Raw genomic sequence first — 22,198 nt, forward strand, 5'->3', positions numbered from 1 at the left:
TCCCAAAAGTCTTGTTCTTGGTTATTACTTTTGGTTGGAGAGGGCGATAATATTTCCTTAGCTACTGCGAAAAGGTTGATTACTCTAGGAGTCGTCTTGAGCTAGTCGACTGCACAACGACGTGAATAAAATCGTTGTCACCAATATATCGGGATGGGCACGACCGAACGGTTGTGAGCCAGCGTACGGCGCCGATACCCTCAGGCCCGTACGAATCTGATAGTTTACTCAAGAGTTCCCTCTTTATCGCTCCGTAACCTCCTTCGATTCGGATTTCCTCCATTGGCTGGTGGCTGCTTCACTGGTAAGCCCGAACAATCACATTTTATACTGAGTTCATTTTCCCAAGACGCCAATGTCAATTAACTTATTTGCAAATGTGTGATGGAATATTTTTTACAACGTAAGAAAGGAAACGACGCCATCGTCGCCGACAAACATCCATACGACCAGCCATGCACCGGTCGCGTAGATGACTCGTGTACGGCCAGTCGTCTATTTCCCCGCTAAACGTCCCCTTTCTTCCATTCTCAATAACCAGATAACCATAAAAATAAAGACACCAGACAATGTATCTATTTCAAACGTACTGAAATGCTCACCTAGAGAAATTTCCAGCATGCAGTTGCTGCCACAAAGGCTGCTTTTAGTGACAAACCATTAAGCTCAGGCGGTTTTTCCGAATTTCTGGTGCGGTCAATTTCTTTCACATGTTATACCACTTTTCCTGCACAATATTTGGAAATAGTTTTTTTTTTTTTTGCCAGTCCGACTTTTGTTTATTTGCAAATCACAACGCCTTTCCGAACACCTCTGGCGACCACCTCAGTGTCGTTTCCTGACGAGGCCTAAGACTCTCTCACACCTCCAGTGCAAGCATCCATTCGTTTGGTATCGACCAGTGGCGTCGCTAAGCGGGGCCCGGGGGGGCTCTGGGCACACGGTACAAGGCCCTCGGTAAAGGGAGGGGGTTGCCACTTGTGCCCCTCTAATGTGTAATGCGGACGTCGGAAATTGGAAGACGATACGAAACCACAGCTTTGGCCTGTTCAATTTACGTACACACCAGCCTATTTAGATTTGCTTCCCGGTATAATGGAAGAAAACGAGGAGAATTTCGGCATCCAGGAATGTCGCGGGAGTCGAGGATGTGAGCGGAGGCGAACAAGGAACGACTCCTCCAGAGGGGGTGATGTCGGTATGACTGCGACGCTCACAGGGGTGTAGCGAGCGAGCTTGTTTTTCAATGGGGCGACAGTGGGGCTAGAGTGAACTAGAATAATTCTAGTTCACTCTAGTGGGGCTAACAGAGCCCCTTGATCACTTCCACGGTCACTGTTAGGGTGGCAGACGAGAAGAGTACGGGGGAGGCATCAGCGCCAACGAGACTCTGGTGATGTGTCCTCGGCGGCTTTCCACGTGGATTTTTAAATGCAGAGCATTTCAGTAACTCACGATGTCACCCGCGTTGACGTCCGTAGTCCGCACCGCACCCCTCCCTACTATAGAAAAAAAAAAAACTCTCCGGCGCCCGGTTTCGATCCCTCGACCCTGCGGGCGGAACGCAATGTACATGGTGCTCTACCCACTGCGCCACAAAGCCGATTTTTTTTTAATAACAAACACTTTATTTACAGAGATATATACAGGATCATATCAGATGATTGCAGGGTATTCGTCGTGCACAATAGTGGCTTCACGCATGCAGAAAAATAGGCGCTTACGGCCTTTACACTAGCATGGCGTAAGCATGTTCTGCCGGCAAGTGTGAGCTAGTGGCATCGTAATGCTGGCACAGCCGCAGAGTTAGGGCGGCAATTACACCAGCACGAACGTTATCGAATGGATGACGGTGCCTTTTGTTCACAAAGCCGACACAGAATGGGACGCTACCAACGCGCCTTATATTGTTGACTCATTCAAATTACTGCTGACGAGCGCTCTCCCGTCAGCAGTTGCCACACGTGCAACAACATTAACGTAACGCAAACTACTTAACGTCGTGCGCCCCCGGAAATGCTCTGCATTTGATCGTGCCCCTCGCGAGGGGGATGTTTCATTGCGTCTTCTCTCGGTCGCGGGACCCGTGGCGCCATCTGGCGGAGGCGCGGCACAACTCGTAGCACTTTCTTTGAAAAAGCGCCTCGAAAGCGCGGCAAATATGAAATAGGGATGACGCGCTTTCGAGGCAATCCGCCGACGCGGCTGCTTTGTGTGCAGACTCGGCGGCGAGCGTCCCGGGATTCTGGTGCCGACTTTCTCTTTGGCAACTTTTCTTGTCAGCCTCAGCTACCGTCTTAATTTTTTTTCTTTTGTTTTTGCGCACATGAGATGATGTGTACGGGCCATGGTAAATGGTGAAACGAACGCGAAGAAACAACAACACCAGGATTAACAAATACAACGGGACGGAGCGCTTATTTGTTCTTCTGTATTGCTATTTGTTCCTCCTGGTTGTCGTTCTTTCTTGGCGCTTCGCTTTACCATGAACACTTACCAACTCGCCCAGTTTTCTTTGTTACTTCATAGTAAATGTGTGGCCTTTTCTGGTGTCTTTGCGGTGACTTGTCGGAGACAGTGTACCCCGGTCCGCTTGACATATTTTCAGAAGGAAACCAAGGTGAAAATGACTTGAAATACAAAATGTGGGGGAGATTAAATCTTGAGGAAGCGGGGTCAAAGAATTAAAACAAAATGAAAGTGGGAAACATGAAATGAAGGTTGGTGCGGAGGAGCTAACTGTACATATTAAGCCTCTGTTAAGGGGAAGGGGTAGCAGCTCAGGTGTCCAACAATAGGCGAGACAGTTAAGCCGCCACGATTTCCCTTGGTTGCCCCAGAGTCCTTGAATGGTTGCACTAACCAACCAATTCGCGATTGAAGCAATCGCGAAGGATCTGAAATCCGGTGTTGATAGCTCATATTTTTTAAGTCATTGACTTTCGTTCATTGTGCCCAGCGACGCAGTCAGTGCGTGGCGATTGCACGGAGATGGCGATATATGGAAGGGGGTATCCCATTCAGCCCCATGCAATTAAACTGAAAAAAAGCAACAACAACGGATGGGTAGCTTGCCCATCAAATTATGGAAGAAATTATGCAACAGTATTTTATTCACATAACTGTTAATCAGGTAAATCTACGTTTGTTGATTTCATTCTCATGTAAGTTAAAAGCAAAATAAACGAGTATTTGCCTGTTTTCGGTGTTGGGCACATAAATGAAGCGGATAGCCTTGTGCTCATTTTTTTCTATTTTATGATGGTTTTCGGGGGTGTGGGGGCGAAGGGAGGTCTAAGTAAAGAAATATTTCAAGCTGATGAACTAAATCTTTTTCTCTGGTAGGGGCATTTTGAAGGTAGCGGTCTCGTAAAAAAAAAAAGAACAGGGCAGCAAAAGTAAATACATAACCAAAAAAATAAACACCTGCTACGTCCTCCCCTTTTCTATCATCAGCCATTCGATTCACTGGGTGTTGCCCACCTCCGAAGATGAGAGAGAGAGAGAGAGAGAGAGAGTAAACATTTATTGTGCTGCAAATGTATGGGTGGGTCCTTATAGTTCAGGAAGCCATGTGTTGACCGTTCGTGTCGTAGCCCGGGTTACAAGGAGTGCTTGGTCTTCCAGGTGACCGCTACTCCCACTGCTCAGGGGAAAGGGCATTTGGAAGGGGTGGCAGGTCGGGGTTTTTCCTGCAGTCCACAATGACATGGCAGAGCGTACCTAATTGATTACAGGATTTGCATTCGGCTGCGTACAGGGTCGGTAGCAATATATGCATCCTTACGGGGTGTACGAAAGTGCCTGGGGTCATACGATAATTGAGGTGGGCGAGAGGGGCAGTGTCTCTACCCAGCGTGTGGCGCCGATACACTCGTCCCCGTACGAATCTGTTATTATACTCACGAGTTCCTTCTTCATCGCTTCGCAACCTCCTTCGCTTCGGATTTCCTCCATTGGCTAGTCGCTTCTTCACTGGTGAGCCTGAGCCTCACACTTTATACTAGGTTCATTTCCCCAGAACCAAATATCAATTAACTTAGTTGCAAATGTGCAATGGAATACTTGTTATAACTTAAAAGAAAGGAAACAATGACATCATCGCCGACAAACATCCACGCGATCAGCCATGCACTGGCTGTAGACGATGTACGGCCAGTCGTCTCTTTCCCGGTTAAATGTCCCCTTTCTATCTGCCCCCATCCTCAGTAACCAGATAATAATAGAAATAAAGAGAGTTGACGACGTACCTCTTTCAAAGGTACTGAAATGCTCACCTAGATAAATTTCCAGTACGCAGTTGCTGCCACAGAGGCTGCCTTTAGTTATAAACCAGCAGGCGCAGGCGTCCTTTCTGAATTTCTGGGGCGGTCATTTGCTTTCACATTGCAAACCACTTTTCCTGCACAATATTTGGAAATGGCTTTTAGATGCGGCGCATCTCTTGCTCTGAGGCATGTCCCCCCTGCGTCGTCGTCGGCGGCGGCGGCGTCCGTCCGCAGCCCTCCTCCGTTCGCCTCTCCCACAGCTGTGTGCAACACTCTCACTCCGGCGCATTAGCATAACGACAGCTGGCGCGCTTGGTTGGCGCGCGCTTCGCTACGTTAACGCTGCGTTAGCAGCTGCTCCGGTGCGCATGTGCGCGCATGCGCGACTCTCCTCCGCGGTCTCCTCTCCTTCAACCCAATGGAAACGCCAATTGAACCCCCAGATGCGCCGCATCACACCAGGGTTCCCTCGCGGGGAGATGGAGGCAATTTTTTAAGCCAGTCCGACTTTTTTTTTAATTGCTGGGACAACTTCTACTTCTCCGCCAGCCTTCCTTCACCAGCTAGGCTCCGCCTGTGGTCCTTCAAGCTTCATTTGTTTAAGGTGTGTTCCTAGACACTAAATTTTCTCTGTTGAAGCGTCTAGTTGCCTTGCGTGTGTATCATTTAAACATCCCTATCGTTGCTGGCCACCCCCCTCCAAGCCCGCGTGACGTCTTCACGATTTAGTCGGCACAGCGGGCTGCAAAGCCTTCCGAATGCCTCTGGCGACCACCTTAGTGTCATTACATGACGAGGCCTGAGACTTTCTCTCACACCTCCAATGCTCTTGCAAGCACCCATTCGCTTAGAATCGACTGCACGATGTGGTACTCTCATGCTGCCCTGTATCAGCCTTCCCTTTCCCCAACCTCGTTTTGGTTTGGCGCATTACACCCGGCTGTGCTGCCGCAAGTATCTCTTGGCCACTTCTTGGCTGCTAACGCTGTTTTCGTGTTCACGAGCGACACACTACGGTGCTTTTTACTGTTAGGATTTTTATCGATGCCTAATTCACTGAAAAAGTTGGTGTTCGTGTATTCTTGATTTGCACCCCCAGTCGCCGTATGGGGTTCTCTAAACCAAGCTCGTGTAGCTATTACGGTTTAGTTTGCACAAATAACACACGGCTTCGTATTCTTTCATATATTGTCTGTTTATAAATAACTAAATATCATCACTTATCCTGTGGCTTCAATTATTTCGCATCGCATGTTGTATATTATGCATGCTTGCATTGACATTTTCTAGCCCATGCATTCAGTATCCGTGAAAACGTTTTTACATTGGTATCTAAATGAAAGGTGCAAAATTGGTCGAGACCAATCGCTCTTGTTGCGCGACGAGAGCGATGCCGAGTAACTAGAGCGACGGAAATCGCTTTCGGTATCTCCAGTGGCAAGTGTAAACGAGCCTTAATATGGTAACGATGGAAGACATTAACATTATTAATAATAAAGATAATACTTGTTTTATTATAAATAATTGTTTTCTATGTGTGAGGGGGTGACAAATTTTCTGGGCCCCGGGTGCAAGTTTACCCAGCAACGCCACTGGTATCGACTGTAAGATGTGGTAGAATCACGCTGCTATAGTGAACTAGAATCAGCCTTCACTTTTCCCCTACCCCACTGTGGTTTGGCGCCTTACAGCCTTTGCTGCGCAAGTAGCTCTTGGCCACTTCTTTCTCGGCTGTTAACGGTGTTTTCGTGCTCACGAGCGACACACCATGATGCTCCTTACTGTTAGGATTTTTGTCGATGCCTAATTCACTGAAAAGGTCGGTGTTGTGTATTCGATATCTGCACCCGAGTCCGCATCTGGGGTTCTCTAAACCAAGCTCGTGTCGCTATTATGGTTTACTTTGGCTAAATAACACACGGCTTCTTATCTTGCTGCGTACTTTACTGATATATTGACCGTTCTTTATAAATAACTACACATCAATTATTCTGTGGCTTCATTTCGCATCGCATGTTGCATATTATGCATGCTTGCATTGACATTTCGAAGCCCACGCGTTCAGTATCTGTGAAAAGTTTTTTTTTTTTTTTAATTTGCATCTAAATGAAAGATACAACAGAAATCGCTTTTGGTAGCTCCAGTCGCAAGTGCGAACCAGCCCTAATATGGCAACAATGGAAGACATTATTATTAATAATAATAACACTAACACTAGTCTTATTATTAATAATTGTTTTGTATATGTGAGGGGGTGACAAATTTCCTGGGCCCCGGGTGCAGTCAGTCAATCAGTGAAAACTTTATTACACACCAGTCAAAAAGGGAGTGTTAGGTGCTCCCTCCCCCCATCAGTCGGCCGGCATCCCTTGGGACTTGGCGGCTTCTAGGGCGAGACCGATGACCTTGCGCTGGGTTTCGGAGGTTCGGCTGAGGAGTAGTGCCTCCCAGGATGCTACGTTTCGGTGCGGTTTATTGTACGAAGGACAAGTCCACATTATGTGGACGAGGTCCGCTCGACGCTTACATTTCTTACATCTTGGATCGACGACTTTGGGATGCCATTTACTATACAGGACTGGGTTCTGGAAAACTCCCGCCTGCAAACGTCTCCAGTAAATCTCCTCTTTTCTACTTAGCTGCGGATCCGCAGGAGGTAGTATCTTCCTCTCCAGTCTATAATATTGCGTGATTTCGCTGTAGTCACTCGGCCCTTCGTTCGCCGTCATTTGGGAAGGAGGTTCGGCATGCAAGGCTGAGGCCAACGACTGGACATCAGCAGCGGCAACGTTGGCGGCGGTCGCCCGGACTGTAAGACCTCGGGCGGTCGCATGTGCTTTCTCATTCCCAATAAGTCCCCGATGAGCTGGTGTCCACACTAACGTTACCTCTTCGGTTGTAAAGTTTTTTACGTTTGCGAGGATACTCCAAGGAGTCAAAGCGGCGCTGGAGATCCTCCCTCGGTCGAAATTTCTGATGGCCGATTTAGAGTCGCTCACTATCGTTCCAATTTCCGGCCGGGTCATTGCTAAGGCAATGGCTACCTCCTCGGCCTCCATCGCGTCCCTACTCAGTAACGTGCAACACGAGACTGGGACCCCGCTTTCAGTAACCGCTACTGCTGCGTAAGCGGTTTTACTCTGATATGCCGCTGCGTCGGTGTAAAGGACGTCCGTCTGTCCACCGTACAGTCGAACCCCGCTACAACGCACGCCGCTTCAACGAAATTTCCGCTTCAACGAAATATTTCCAATTCCCCGTCAGCCAGCCATAGAAGTCCATGCAACAAAGTCCTCGCCACAACGAACCATTTGTCAGGCTTGCTTTCGCTTCAACGAAATTTTCGATGATTTGGGCTGGGTTTGAACAATTATTTTACAATAAAATAAGCATAGCGCCAGCTATCTGTAACTTTTTATACATTCAGGACGCTTAGTTTCACCGAAAACATGCGCGGTGCAACCACACCGCCACAAAAAAAAAAAAAAAAAAAAAAAACTCATAGGCGGACGCCATTGTTTGATGGTGATAACGATGTGGCTGGCCGTCTTTACCAGAGTTACTCTGGTCTTTACATGAGGCGCAGGCCCAGAGTAACTCTGGCGCAGGCCATGGAGGGCGCAGGCCCGGTTCCGGTTCGCCAAGCCGGAGCTACAGCCAATCCGTATCCAGTTGAAATCGCACAAATGTGCTCCGCTGCTGGCGCGGCGCCGTCAGCGCCGTCATGTATGCGTTGTGAGCAGCTGTCCTTGCCGTTTTCCTTCTACCATTCTTAATAGCCAAGAGCAAAAATCATGTTTGCGTGTTTGGTCTTGAAGCCAAGTCATCCTATCTTAGTCATGAGCGCGCAGTTGTGTTAAATGCAAGCGCGCGCGTCTAACCTGCCAAGGTTTAGTAGCTGCCGCGCCGTGTCAGATGATAAGATAACGGCACTGCTCCTGCTACAAGTGAGAGGGGGGCTTCCGACGGCCTAGCAGCTATCTGCAAGTAATCAGCTCGGTGGACACGCCTTGTTGTACAGCAATACGTTTTGCGCCTGCATTTCTTCACTCCACTCCGCAACGCGTTCTTCGCGTACAGTGAAAGAACAGATAACCATTGGTATGTTCGTTATCCGAATAAACATGACGTTATTGCGCGTCACTCCTTTTTCTAAACATTGTATTATGCTGCCAATGATGCGGAAGCATACGGGGCTATTTTTCTGGCCTTTCCGTGGTGTGTTGCGGCAGATTTCGCCTCAACGAATTTTCGCTTCAACGAAATTTTTCGCACGTCCCGTCAATTCCGTTGTAGCGGGATTCGACTGTATCTGGTTTGCAGGGCTTTGGTTCTGCTCTTTCGTCTAGCTTCGTGATACGCGGAATGCATGTTTCTGGGCATGGGTGTTACCTTAATTTTCTCCCTGATCGACTTTGGTATCTCGCGTGTATCTTTGGCTAGTTCACTGGTCTGGTATCCCAGACGTTCGAGTATTTTGCGACCCGTCCTGCTGCCAAACAGCCTCTGCTGTTGCGATGAATTTGCCGCCTCTATGAGTTCATTTCAAGTGTTCGATACGCCCAAACTAAGAATCTTGGCCGTTAACGTGTTCGGGGGAAGACCTAGCGCACATTTGATTCTCTTTCTTATTATTATGTCCAACTTATTCTTCTCGGATTTTGTCAGCCTCATGTAGAGGGCTAGGAAAAGGATCCTACTGATACCGAAGGCCTGAAACACCCTGAGGAGATTGGGCTCCTTCATACCCCCATGCTTATTTGAGATGCGTTTCATCATTCTGCAAACATGTGCCACCGCATTCTCTAGTCGATGTATGGTCTCCGTGTTTCTGCCGGTGTCCTGGACATAAAGCCCCAGTACTCTGATCTTGTCCCTCGCGGGGATTTGCTGTCCTCCTACTTTAAGTCTTATGTTGTGGCTGTTCCTGCTCGCTTTCCGCTTGTACTGGGGGACGAGGAACAGTGCCTCGGATTTTTCGGCCGAGCACTTGAGTCCCAAAGTTTCTAGGTAATTTTCAATTTCACCTATGGCTTGCTGTAGTATATCTTCAATGTGCCCGTCACTACCACGGTTGATCCACAGAGTGAGATCGTCCGCGTAGATAGTGTATCTCAGGTCTTCTATCTTATCGAGCCTCTCGGATAGTCCTATCATGGCTACGTTAAACAATGTCGGAGATAGGACCGACCCTTGAGGCGTGCGCCCTAGTTCGATGTTCCGGAGGGAGGCAGCCCCTGTATTAGCCGTACGGTTTGAAAGGAAATCCCTGACATAGTTGTATGTTTTGGTCCCCACGTTTAGGGCGCTCAGGTGGCGCAGGACGGCCGAATGTCTGACGTTGTCGAAAGCTTTGGCTACATCGAGGCCAACAATGACTCTCGTATCTTTACTCGTACTGTCAATGATATCCTCCTTGATTTGTAGCATTACATCACAGACCGAAAGGTTCGCCCTGAAACCTATCATGGAGTCTGGGTACATCCCCTAGTCTTCCAAATACCTACCAAGTCTGGTTTGAATTACATGTTCCATTAACGGTAGCATTTCGGCTGGCGTACCCGCAAATTTTCCCGCCATTTTTTCGCGACGCAACCATGGTTGCCAGCCCAGGACTGCCCTCCCCTTTACGGACTGCCTTTATGCGCCTCATACGTTTGTAGTACTTCCTCTAGGCACGAAGCGAAAAAACACACAACGAACCCGGGCCGAGCCCGAGCCGCGGCGTGAGCGCGCAGGGGTTTGCAACCAGAGCGGACTGACGATCCGCGGCCTTTACGGGCCCCATTTGTAGTACCACCCGTGGAAATGAAGCGGGGAAAAAAAAAAAAAAAAAAAAAAAACGAACCTGGGCTTGGGCCCGAGCCCGCGGCCCGAGCGCGCAGGGGTTTGTAACCAGAGCAGGCTGACAGATCCGCGGCCTTTGCGGGCCCCAATACGTTTGTAGTACCCACGAATGTATGATGCGAGCTAATCAAAAGAGGGCAGTCCTGGTCTGGCAACCAAGGTAGCCCCGCGAAAAAATGGCGGGAAAATTTGCGGGTACGCCAGCCGAAATGCTACCCAGAAACTGAAGGAAACACTGTTCCCCTCTGGCACAGATTGGGGACATGTGCTTCCTATTTGGAACATGTTAACCAATTTGCACCTTTGGCACCTTTTGTTGCGCATTTCATCTAACTTAGCTTGGTGCCAAAAGTCGTTCGAGAAGGGGCTCAAACACGACCAGCGGCCCATGCTTGCAAAAAGAGCCTGTTTTATTTAAATAGTACCAAACGCCCAGACGCCTCAGTGGATGCACTTGAGTGTGGAGATGGACTGGACGATCCTCTCCAGCTCCCCTTCCGTCTGCCGCACCTTGTCCTCGTTGGCGGCCCGCACCTCCGCCGGCACCTTGGTCTCGTATTCAGCCACCCCCATGGCAGCCCGCAGCTTGGCCAGCTGGGCCTCGAGCTTCTCCTGCTTCTGCGACAGCCGCTCGGTCTCCTTGGCCGGGTCCACCACCCCCTGGAGTAGGAGGTACGCCTGGCAGCTGTCCGAGACGGTGGTCACCGCGCAGCCAGCCGGCACGGGGGCCCCGGCCTCCAGCAGCTCCACCTCCGAGGAGCTCGTGAGGCCGCCAATCACCGCTCGCAGCAAGCCCACCGTCTCCCGGTGGCCGGGGTTGCTGCACTGCACATACACTGCCCCCCACCCCGACAGCCCCTGGTCACTCCCACTGCACACAAACAAAGGACTCCTACGTGCACACCATCCATTCGACTGGATTGCTCTGCTTGAACGCTAGCATGTGGAGTTAGTATGGACTCAATGATGTCACATTCTGTACAGAGAAATCTCAGTGCTTTTCTGTTATCTTTTGGTAAAGCCTTTCATCATTGTCTAGCCCCTCCAAATATAAAACAAAAGGGTGTGCCTCACTGCAGTGTGCACCTAATCATATCACTGTTCTGCACTGTCATGTCTCATGTAGCACAGCCTTCACAAACAATATCTACAAGACTTGTTTTATGTTGTCTCTTACACTTCATTGTTTAAGGCTGTTAGAAAACGCACAAAATTTAATGGTCTAGTACCATATCACAATTCATTTGGACAGGCTTTTTAACATTGTGTTTGACCTTCCTTTAATGTTGAGTTTAATGTTGCTTCAGTTGGACCTTATCATTAGTTTTGTTCAGCTTGACCAAGAACATTATGTGCAGAAACAGAGGGCATATGAATAGTTCAAGAGGACTGTGACTTTGGCAAGTTGGTGAAAATTCATCGTTAAAGATCAGCGCGAACAAAACACGGCACAAAAGAATGAAAGATGGACAGGACAATATACCTTTAATCCAATACACACTCCTAGTTTTTGAACGTGAAATTCATTTTGCCACTTACTAACTGTTGATTTCAGGTAGAATTCCGAGACTCCCATGAAACTGTCCACTGACACACCAGACTTTTGAATGAAACCAACTTTGTCATTGTCTTCAGTGATATACAGTTTTACAGATTTCCTTATTAACTCGTCGTGCGGGATCTTGTAGAACAAACCTCACACATCAATGCTCAGCGCTTTGATTGTTCTGGGTTTCAACAGATCAGGATACTTTACCAGTGCTTCCGAGCTCGGAATTAAATAGGGGTCATTGAATTACAAAGACTGGAAGTTCTGCTCTAAAAATGAGGACACCGCCAACTGAACTGCCAAGTGTGCTTTTCTGTGACTATTGTATAGAAAGGGGCTTCAGGCTTATGCATTTTCACCACGAAAAAAGGCTCCAAGTTTACAGACAGTGCTAACTGCTCAAGATTGAGCCTTCTTAGCAATGACACCACATGCTCCTTTACCCTGCTTGCTTTTACATGAATAGGTTTGAAATTCTAGGTTTGAAAAACTAAAGGCCGGATTTTTAGGTACTAAAAAGGTATGTTCTAAGCGCCTAAAAAAGACATCCAAAACAACGTTTTGGGCCTCCTAGGTTGTAAATATAGGCACCATAAATTTTTACCTAAACGTAAATCATTTCAAACGAAAACGTTCACGACCTGTACCTATGATAGCTGCCGTATTTTCGTGTGCATAACCCGCACCACCCAGTTTAGTACACGAATAAAAAAATATCCTCGTGTATAGCCCGCACATTTTATACGGGAAAAGGCTGAGCCAAAGCTACTAAAGCAACGTGGCGCATTTGTTGACGCAAACAAACTTACCCATATTTTGCATATTGAATACATATTCTGCACAGCCTAAGCCACAGTCGGTCATTGTCACCGGTCTCACTAGAGCTATTGCTTTAGTTGCGGTCGTCACTGTCACACAATATCTCCAGCTCCATCAGCACTGTTTGGAGCGCAGCATTTCTTAAAACCCTTGTGAACAATCTCACCTGGAATCGCCTTCCATGCCTTGACGATCCAACAAAACAGCGCAACATCAGGCCTACAGACGCAGCCTGTCGCCGTTAAATCATACAGACCTTCAGCCATACATTCAGAGAAAGATGCTTGACATGCGCTTCGGATGGTCTGTTCAACAAAACATCAAAAGCCGTCACCACCTACCATTCTTCCGCAAATGCAGACTACAATTATTATACAGCAAAATGGTAAAAGTTAGAAACAGTTTACATTAGACATTTAAAATTAAAAATGGACCAATGTGGTGGCGAAAGCCACTGACTCATTTCAAACAAAATTCAACCCATACCTATCATCATCGTATGGAGCACTATTTTCAAGGTGTTTTTGAGCACTGGCACTCGCACTATTTACTCTTGAATGGTGCTTTTCCTTTGCAGAAATCTCCAGCTGAATTGCCCAAAATTTTTGGTAAGGTTTTTATATCGTTGAGCTGGGAGTGAAAAATTAGAACTATCAGTGGCCTCACGGTACAATGCGCAATGGGATGAAGCTGCACCAATGGCCCCTGTCGCTTGCTTGTGTGTCGCATATAGTGAAAACGGGGACACTCACGGTGCACCTTGGCCTTGGTGAGGCCGTAGTCGGCCCGCAGGGAGCGCACCTTGTGCACCAGCTCCTGCATGAAGGACACCTCCTTCTCCAGGCCCTCGCTCCTCGCCGGGAACTGCAGAGAGGCACAGCAGCCTCTTCAAGGCCCCCTCCCAGCTGGGACACCCCCAGCCCTCCACCGCCACATGTTCTGTGCACTTGCAAATGGTGTTCTCCGCGGACACAAACACAGACTGCAAATCACATGCCGTTCTGAGCTACGCTATACCCCGACTAGCTACTAGCCTTGTAGCTAGTATTGCGAAAGATTAATTAAAGCTGTTTTATCAATACAACTGACAAAATATTTATTTGTCACGAACTATCCAGAAGCTTCCTGTACGACGAGCAAGGAGAAAAAACGTTGCCCTTTTTTTTTGCTGATTTTGCCTACAAAAGTGAACAAATTCCTTGTGGCTAGCCAAGCCAAGTAGGACAGGCTGGCTGCTATGGTGGTGCCCCTGACCATAGAGTTTCATACTAATATATACTAGAAGGAAATCTGGCGCCACTGTCTAGAGGAGCCGCGCTTCGGCGAGCGTTTTGTCAAGTACCGAGCAGGCACGTTCCACTTGTCCTTGGCATGGTTCATGAACAGGCTGAAAAGTTGGCTCAGGCTGCACAAAAGCAACAATATCACTGTAGAAGGTTCATCAAATTTGTTTTGTTATTGTAAAATTGAACTTCCAAAAAGATTAGTTTGTCAGTGGTTATGTAGAAGCTTCATGCACGATGAACAAAAAAAATGTTACCCTATTTTGTTGCTTTTGGCTTTGAGACAAAAAAGAAGCCATATGGCTAGTTAAGCCAAGTAGGCGAGGATGATCGCTAGCAGCAATGGCGCCACGCCGCCCAGAGTGGCCCGCGACTGCAGCGACAGATTTCCCTCTAGTATACATTAATATGAAACTCTATGCCCCTGACGACATGCTATTGCACCGGCAGATTTCCCTCTAGTATATACAGTTAAACCTCGTTATAACAAAATTGAAGGGGCGCCGCGATTTGCTCGTTATAGCCAATATTTCGTTATAGCCGTAGCCGACATTTACTGCAAATATTATGCATTATAGTTACCTAAAACAACAAGCGGGTGAATTAGCATCTTGCTGCACGGCGGTAGTCAGTAAAATAAACACATTCCGGAGGTAAAAAGGAAAAGACACGAACCTCCTTTATTCCAGTTCAAAACTCGTATTTCAAACAGACTTGGCTACGAAGAAGTCCGTAATTGGACGTTGATGCACCTTCCTGATGCGAGCGATGGCTCCCTCAGCTGCGGCCGTTATGTTCACGCCATCATCGCCGCCCTCGTGCGCGCCGAAGTAGCGGCGCAGCACGTCCACCGCATCTAGTGCCTCCGACGCCATCCTTAGCGCTTCCTTTCACGCCACGTGCAACAGTGCTGACGATGGACTCTCGGTTGCTGACGATGGTGGACAGTGTACTCGTCCACACGTCAGTCTCTTGCCACCTTACCACGGAGTGCACCTTACCTTCCTTCGCGCCCGATCTTCTGTTCAAGCGTGATAGTCATTCGCTTTCGCTTCCCGCCTGTCGCACTCACATTGTTGGAATCACGCGGGCAGTACGGTAAAAGATAAGGCTGAAGACTGCCAAAACCCACACACACACAACTACGCAGCGACGTCAGTGATACGAACAGGGGAGGGGGGGAAGAGGAGAGAGGAAGGCGACGCAACCGCTCGCGCCGTGTGCATTGGGGTTCTTCTCGGACTCACTGCGGATAGTCCGCGGATTCCCCGAAGCCATAGGGATACGCGAGAAAATCGAACGTCAGACTGCTTCTCGGGGAGCCCGCGGTGAGTCCGAGACTGTAAATTGCGTGCGCAGCAAGAGGAGGGTGGGGTCTTCGCGGGCGCAGCGTCCGCATGGTGCGCCATCCAGCTTCGCGCGCGTGGCGCGAGTTTTGAACTGCTAATACAGTTGCCGCGTCGCACACTGTCTCAAATCCGCGTGGCGCATTGTTGTAAAATTAGCTCAAAATTTGATTTCTCAACGAAATTGTTCGTTATATCCCGTAACGGAGAAATTTTACCTCGTTAAAACGAGGTTTTAAATACATTCGTTTCTAAGGGGACTTTCAAGGGGAATTACGATTTGCTCGTTATATCCATTATTTCGTTATAGCCCGTCTCGTTATAACGAGGTTTAACTGTATAAGCATGAAACCCCACCGAAGGGATCTTGAAACACAACTAAAACTTTATCTGGTAGTAACGTCGTCGCGAAATATTGCCACATTTCTTCGCCCCCTTGTGTGCCATTTCCAGGCTGACTTGTCAAAAGTGAGCCAATCTGCTGCTCCTTGTGTTCTTTTGCCACTCCTTTTCTATGCCGCTGCTCGGTTTCTGAAGTTCGTGTGCCGGTTGCTTGAAGAAAGGCTCCATAAACAGTCAGCCGTATCATTTCCCGTCTCTCTCGTGTGCGCGTGTACACTGCGTAAGGCAAGCTCTTACGCACCACCGGTTCACTACCCCTCCCCCCTTGTGCTTAGTGAACGTGCCGCCATCTTTTCTTTTCCATGTGTCGTTTATGCTTTGTCTACTGCGCCCAACAGGTGACCATCAGGGAATACTTAAACAGCAGTCCCGCCTCTCGTCATTCCCTTTCCCTGTATGGCGCAGCCGAGGGTGACCTCAAAACAGTAATACAGTTAAGCCTAGATATAACGAAGTTGACAAAATTCCCAATTTTTAGTTACATCCAGGGTTTTCATTACATGCAGGTTTCGACGTAAGGATCGCGCGAATGAAGGAAAAACGAAATCAAAATGCTGGACATCGGCGATGGTGAACTCACCCTTCAAGGATTTATTTCACAGTGAGAACTGCGTGATTTGCGCCAGATGCTTTCTCACGAGCTTAGTAACTGACTACACGGCACTCCAAAGAAGCGAGGTCGCTTACCCCCGTATTCACAGACGTAACTTTAGTATCACTTTTGCTTTTGGCAGTTTTTTTTATTCCAAATGTGTTTCATGAACCCAACTTTCTGAAAGGGCAACTTTTCGTGAATTTGATGAACGTAATGTTCTTTTGCGCACGCAAAATCGGTGAGAGGGTGCTAGCTGGGATGCTGTACCGAGTGGCGACATTCTTCTGTATCGCCGGCACAGACGGTATTTAAAATTGCCAGACTGTCTTAAAAAGACAAAACTATTCGTTTTCTGGCAGCGGAACTCATCATGGACGAACTGACACCATAGATAGAAATCATACGAGTGGAGGCACTCGACTACATGCTGACAGGAATGCCAAGCACCCAACCGACACCGCACTCACACACGTGGAAACACACGGTAGTTTGTGGCGTGGGCGAAATCAGCTACATTAGTGCACTTCTCCAGCCGATTTTTTCAGAAAAAGTGCAAACAACAATGACTTATCAGCGTAGCGAATTCGTTACATCAAGGTTAACCGTAGAAACGCCTTCGTTACATAAAGGGCGCAAACAAATGGGCTTCAGTGGGGTTGGCAATGGGGAATTCAAAAACCGTTAAATCCAGGAATTTGTTACATAGAGCTTCATTACAACCAGGTTTAACTGTATAAAGTTAGCACTGTGCAAGGGAAACTCCACCTATATTACCAGCAACAAGGTTTACCGTCTTCGTCAGTAAACATACATTTATGTGATGGATTCCGGCCATTTTGTAACGATGCTATGCGATGTCAACATCCAGGACGATGATGCAACGGTGCCTTTCAACGTTAAATCTATGTTTACTTGTGCACCTGTGGACTTCGCAGTCCACTGCTGTGAGAAGGTGCTTGAGAATCACGAGACGCTCGCCAACCGCACTCCGATTGAAGTTGCCGACCTCTGCCACCTCTAGAGCTTCTGCTTGCGGAGCACGTATTTCGTTTTTAACAAGGAATTTTACAGGCAGGTGTTTGGTACTGCGATGGGTGCTTCAATTTCGGTGACATGTGAAAACCTCGCTCTGGAAGCCATCGAGAGGACCACCCTAAGCTTCTTTAGTCATCTTCCAAAAATATTCGTACGCTACGTGGATGACTTTCTGTGTTTTAAAGCGGAAAGACGCGCCAATACTTTTCCAACACCTGAACTCCATCCAGCCAACGATCCAGTTCACAATGGAAGAGGAGGTTGCCGGTCGTATCGCTTTTCTCGATGTGGAAGTGCAGCGCGAGAATATCGGCTTTGTGACGATGGTCAACCGGAAGCCCACGCATGCTTCTGCACACCTGGTCGGACACAAGTGTTCTGTGGCCTCGGCACTCTTTACACGCGCGCAACGCCTGTGCTCTTCTACCATGGAGCGGAGGGCAGAAGAAAAGAGGATAAGAGAGGACCTCGCAAGCAATGCGGAGGGCAGAAGAAAAGATAAGAGAGGACCTCGCAAGCAATGGATACCCGAGCCAAATTTTAAGCGCTCAGCAACGCAGACGGTAAACCCACCCACATTCCCGAGAAAGGAGCGGAAGCACACCGCCATTCCTTACACTGTCGGTGTAAGCGAAATGCTACCTCGAATCTGCAATGACTATGACGTTCAAGTTTGCCACGTGTCTACAAGTAAGCTCGGACAGCAACTTGTACACGCCAAAGATGCGCTAGAACGCAAAAGATACCCCGCAGTGGTCTATAAAATTTCTTGCCAGACTTGCGACACAGCCTACATTGGTGAAATGGGAAACTTCAAGAGGCGACTAAAGGAGCACAAAAACGACGTTGCTAACGGCCGCACCCAGCTAAACGCCTTGGCAGAACACCACAACGTAACCGGTCATGTCATCGCTTGGGACTCGGCCAGCATCATTGCCACCAAGAAAATATTATCAACGCGCCTACTCCGAGAATCATTCCACATGCAATCAACCCAGCACACTCTTAATCGAACACATGGGCCCATGCCTACAACTTGCGCAAGCGCTTTGCAATGTTCCAAGCATGCATAAATACGGCCGAACTGCTTTTCGTCTCTGTTTCATATGTGAACAAGGGACCCGTACGGGCCCCGAAACGTCATTTGTTTTACCTATTGTTTCTACCTTTTTGGCGAGTGTCAGTTTGGTACCGGCAATGTTATTTCCTCGCCAGACGAGTTTTCGTCAAACCTGGGACTACTAAATTAACTTAGTACACAGCATGTTGTTGGGCTGGCTAGTGCTGCGTCTTTATTGCAAAAGATCAAGTGCAGTGGGACCTGCGAGACCACAAAAACCCCGCGGTAACAAAGTGGCACATAACGTGAAAAATGTAGCCAAAAGGCACGGAGCGCCGGCAGTCTTTTCTACCCTTCCAACGTAGGTGAGCTAGTGCCCTAAGGTCCTTCAAGGATCAAACAAGGCCACGGCATGCCAAGAGAAGCATGCTACACCGTTTGTCACCGTTTGTACAGTCAAATCTCGTTGCTACGAACCCCCACATTAACAAATTTCTCACATTTACACACATTTTCAAAATCCCCGCCAGATTGCCCATGTTTTCGAGGTAAAATAATTTCAGAACTACAAATTTCAGTATGGTAGCGCATATTACAGAATAACGCACGTAACCGTATTTACACGATTGTAGGTCGACCCTTTTTTTCAAATATGACAATCCAATGTTGGGGGGTCGACTTAGAATCGAAATGGAACCGTTTACCGCTAGTAACGGCAAGAGAAACGCGAAATCGGGGGTGCTAAGAGTTGGGGACAGCTTTGCACCCTCTTTCCCATGGTTATGGTCTGAAGCGTGAACCGCATGGGGCGTTTTGTGCTCGCGAAAATGCGCCGCGCTGACACGTAGCGCACGCGGGTGGCATTCGCCACCCGCGCTACGCGCTACACGATCGCGCTATGCGATCGTGTAGCGCGATCGTGCGATCGCGCTACGCGATCGGCGGCGGCAACATGGCGGCGTCACCAGCCGCGAAGAGGTGCGCGTAGCTTCAGCGACCGCTTCTAACAGCACTTTAAGATATCACTGAAGGCACAAACAAAGGCGTTTGAGCAGGAAAGGAGAAATGTGGTCAAAAATGACACTAGCATCATCCGCGCCGCCACCGTGGTAAGCCTAAACATCTCCGGTGGCGCCAGCCCGCTGTCCCGACTCCTGAGCGCTTTCAAACTGCCAGCATGAAGAGGCCGCCTCCCCAATGGGAGGCGCGCTCTTCGTCAGGCTTCTCCCACTGCCGCGCTCGTCACGCGTAATACCGAGGTAAAACCAGTAGAAGCTGCCGCGCGCGCGCAGAATCGTTGACGCGGGCGTCGCCGCGCACGAATCGCGTGCAAAAACGCGTCAAGCGTTTCATTCGTCTCTAATAAACAAAATGAGTATTAGCAAATCCCTTGATTCAATGCGCGGCGCTAACGTAGCCCAAATCATATCAGATTGTTCAGTACACTTCCGAACGCGATGGTGGGAGGTTAGTCGCTCAAAAGAAATCACGAGCGGGCCGCTTCCGTCAGCCGCCATGTTTGTTTTGGTATCGCGCGGCAGTGGCGGCAGTGGCGGCAGTGGCCGCTGCCGGTTGCTTCGATGGCTGTCATCTCGCAGCGAATGTTTTTTCCAGCTCAACCCACGGCGCATGGTTATTCCGGGTGCCTATACAAAAGCTTTTCTTTTTTAACAAATACCGCGCATACCGCGAGCGCACCGCTCTTGTGGAAAGCCGCCGTGTGGGTCGACGGAAAAGCTTCTCTTTGTGATACAATTTTCTAGGCGGCGCTGGCTTTTTTTTTTTTTTTTTTTTTTGAGAGGTGTTATTTTTGGGGGGTCGACCTACATTCGAGTCGACTTACAATCGTGTAAATACGGTAATTAATTTTCTCCTTTACTCTCGCATAACATCAGTATTACGAAATATGGTAAAGTAACAGCTTCACAACTCTCCCATGGAGCATAAATCACCGTTTCTGTGTGTGCTCCTTCCAGGTGGAGCAGCTACCATCATCACCATACTGAGCGCCAATTGCTAGCGAGACCAGCCCAGCCACCTTTGCCCCTTTTCTCTATCGCTGCTTCGAGTGTCGGTCGGTGGCCGGGTGGTGGTTCAGTTGTTTCTCGCGCTATTTACGTGTGCGGGCAGGTATTTCTTTGTTGCGAGTGATCTTGCTGCGAAGTTTGTACGAGATCTAACGATGAATACAGCTAGTGACACAGCCAAGAAGAAGCGACAGCAGTTATCGTCCTGAAGCGAACGAAGACGTCTGTGCGTCACAGAACACAGAATATCATGAGATTGTGTCAAAAATTGATGTTTTACTGCACATTAACAAAATCCACACTTTCATCACTTGTTGCGATGATGTACTCGATGAGGTATTGTGTAGAGTAGAATCCATCGTGCATGCTGGACTTGCGAAAATAACTGATTTCTTCAAATAAAGCTGCTTTGAGGTGAGTGCAATGTTTTGACTTGAGAGTTTGCTTGTCTGCACACACGTATACTTCCAGTGTACGTCATTTTCACTCCTAGGTATGAGCACAGGCATATAGCCACAAGTTTTTCATTACAACGATATTTCAAAATAACGAATAATTTTGGGTGGTCCCGTGTGATTCATTATATCGAGATTTAACTGTGTACTCTATACTGCCCACATGCGGGAATGCATATGTCGGCCAAACCAACCGCTGTGTCAATTACCGCTTGAAGGAACAGCAGCTATCAATGAAAAACAAAACAGTGTCACACCTTCCACACCATTGTTTTGCCTGTGAAGACGAGCCACGTAGGCCGCTGCTGAATGAAACTGAAGTGCAGGGCAGAAGACGAGAACAAGTCGCCCACAAGCTGGTAAGGCCTATTTTATTCACAAGAATCGCGATAATTGTGACAGCGAGCCTTCACTTACTTCGTATGGGAATGCATTTGAACTTCTAAACAGGCTGATGCACTGATAATGGGGAAAAAGAAACTGGCTGCTTTGTGGGCACGTGTACGTAATAGTAGTATGTATTTATGTTCATTTTTAAAATAAAGTTAGTTGCAAGTTTGTGCCCGTCCCGTCCCTTTTGTCCTAATCCTGTCTTTTATAGGCAGTTTTTCTGCTTTTAAAATGTGAGTTAACTTGACTGAGCCAGTGTCCTCCTCTCCTCCCCACCCTCAGTTCTGGTCTTTGTGCAGACGCCCCCCCTCCTCACCTCGTCCGGCTCGGGGTAGGCCTCGAGGCAGATGGTGGGCGGCGCGCCTTCACGAGGACGGAGGGGCAGCCGCTGGTACAGCTCCTCAGTGAGGAAGGGCATGAAGGGGTGCAGCAGCCGCAGGCCCGCATGCAGGCAGGTCACCAGCACCTGGGACGAGCTGCGGCGGGCCTCCGCGTCGCTCCCCTGGAACACGGGCTTCAGGGATTCCTGCGAGGGGGGTGAGGCTCAGCGCGGCCGCTACACACAGGCGCACACGGCCCACCACTCACCAGGTACACGTCGCACAGCTCATACAGCCAGAAGTTGTAGATGGCCGTGGTCACCTGGGGGAAGTCGTAGCTAACAAAGCCCGCATTGCACAGCTCTGCGGCCGCCGACAGCCGAGACAGGATCCAGCGGTCCATGGGCCCCTCGGGCACCCGGGTCCCCTGCGTGGATCAGCCAAGCGTGGGCAAAGGGCCCGCCTAGCGGCAACGCAACTCACCTCCCCATGGGGCAACCGGGCTGTCGCCGAGCGACATGAGCGCGAACCGAGTGGCGTTCCAGATCTTGTTGCAGAAGTGCCGGTAGCCCTCCACGCGGTTGATGTCCAGGTTGATGTCCCGGCCTGAGGGAGAGTGCAGTGCTCACGAGCCCCACTCACGAGCCCGGCTCAAGGGAGGCACCCACCCTGGGACATGTAGGCGCACAGGGCAAAGCGCATGGCGTCCGTGCCGCACTCGGGGATGCCTCGTGGGTAGTCTGCCCGCTGGCCCTGCTCGGCCTTGGCCACCTCAGCCGGGTCCAGGTTGGAGTCGCGCAGC

At 48.9% G+C, this 22,198-nt stretch overlaps 1 protein-coding gene across 1 annotated transcript in view; it reads right to left on the reverse strand.

Annotated features, from left to right (window-relative positions):
* Nucleotides 1-10,506: 10,506 nt before the first annotated feature.
* Nucleotides 10,507-22,198, reverse strand: part of LOC144179924 (valine--tRNA ligase-like) — a 71,842-nt gene continuing 60,150 nt past the window's right edge. The window contains exons 20-23 of the mRNA XM_077708346.1: nucleotides 21,665-21,805; nucleotides 21,393-21,602; nucleotides 13,236-13,347; nucleotides 10,507-10,951 (exon numbers count right to left, since the gene is read on the reverse strand). Of these exons, the coding sequence (XP_077564472.1) occupies nucleotides 10,557-10,951; nucleotides 13,236-13,347; nucleotides 21,393-21,602; nucleotides 21,665-21,805 (858 nt within the window). The 3' untranslated portion in view covers nucleotides 10,507-10,556. The remainder of the gene's footprint in view (nucleotides 10,952-13,235; nucleotides 13,348-21,392; nucleotides 21,603-21,664; nucleotides 21,806-22,198) is intronic.

Source organism: Haemaphysalis longicornis, unplaced genomic scaffold, assembly GCF_048455015.1.
Source record: "Haemaphysalis longicornis isolate Haplotype H1 unplaced genomic scaffold, Haemaphysalis longicornis Haplotype H1 scaffold_1, whole genome shotgun sequence".
Taxonomy (NCBI): Eukaryota; Metazoa; Arthropoda; class Arachnida; order Ixodida; family Ixodidae; genus Haemaphysalis; species Haemaphysalis longicornis.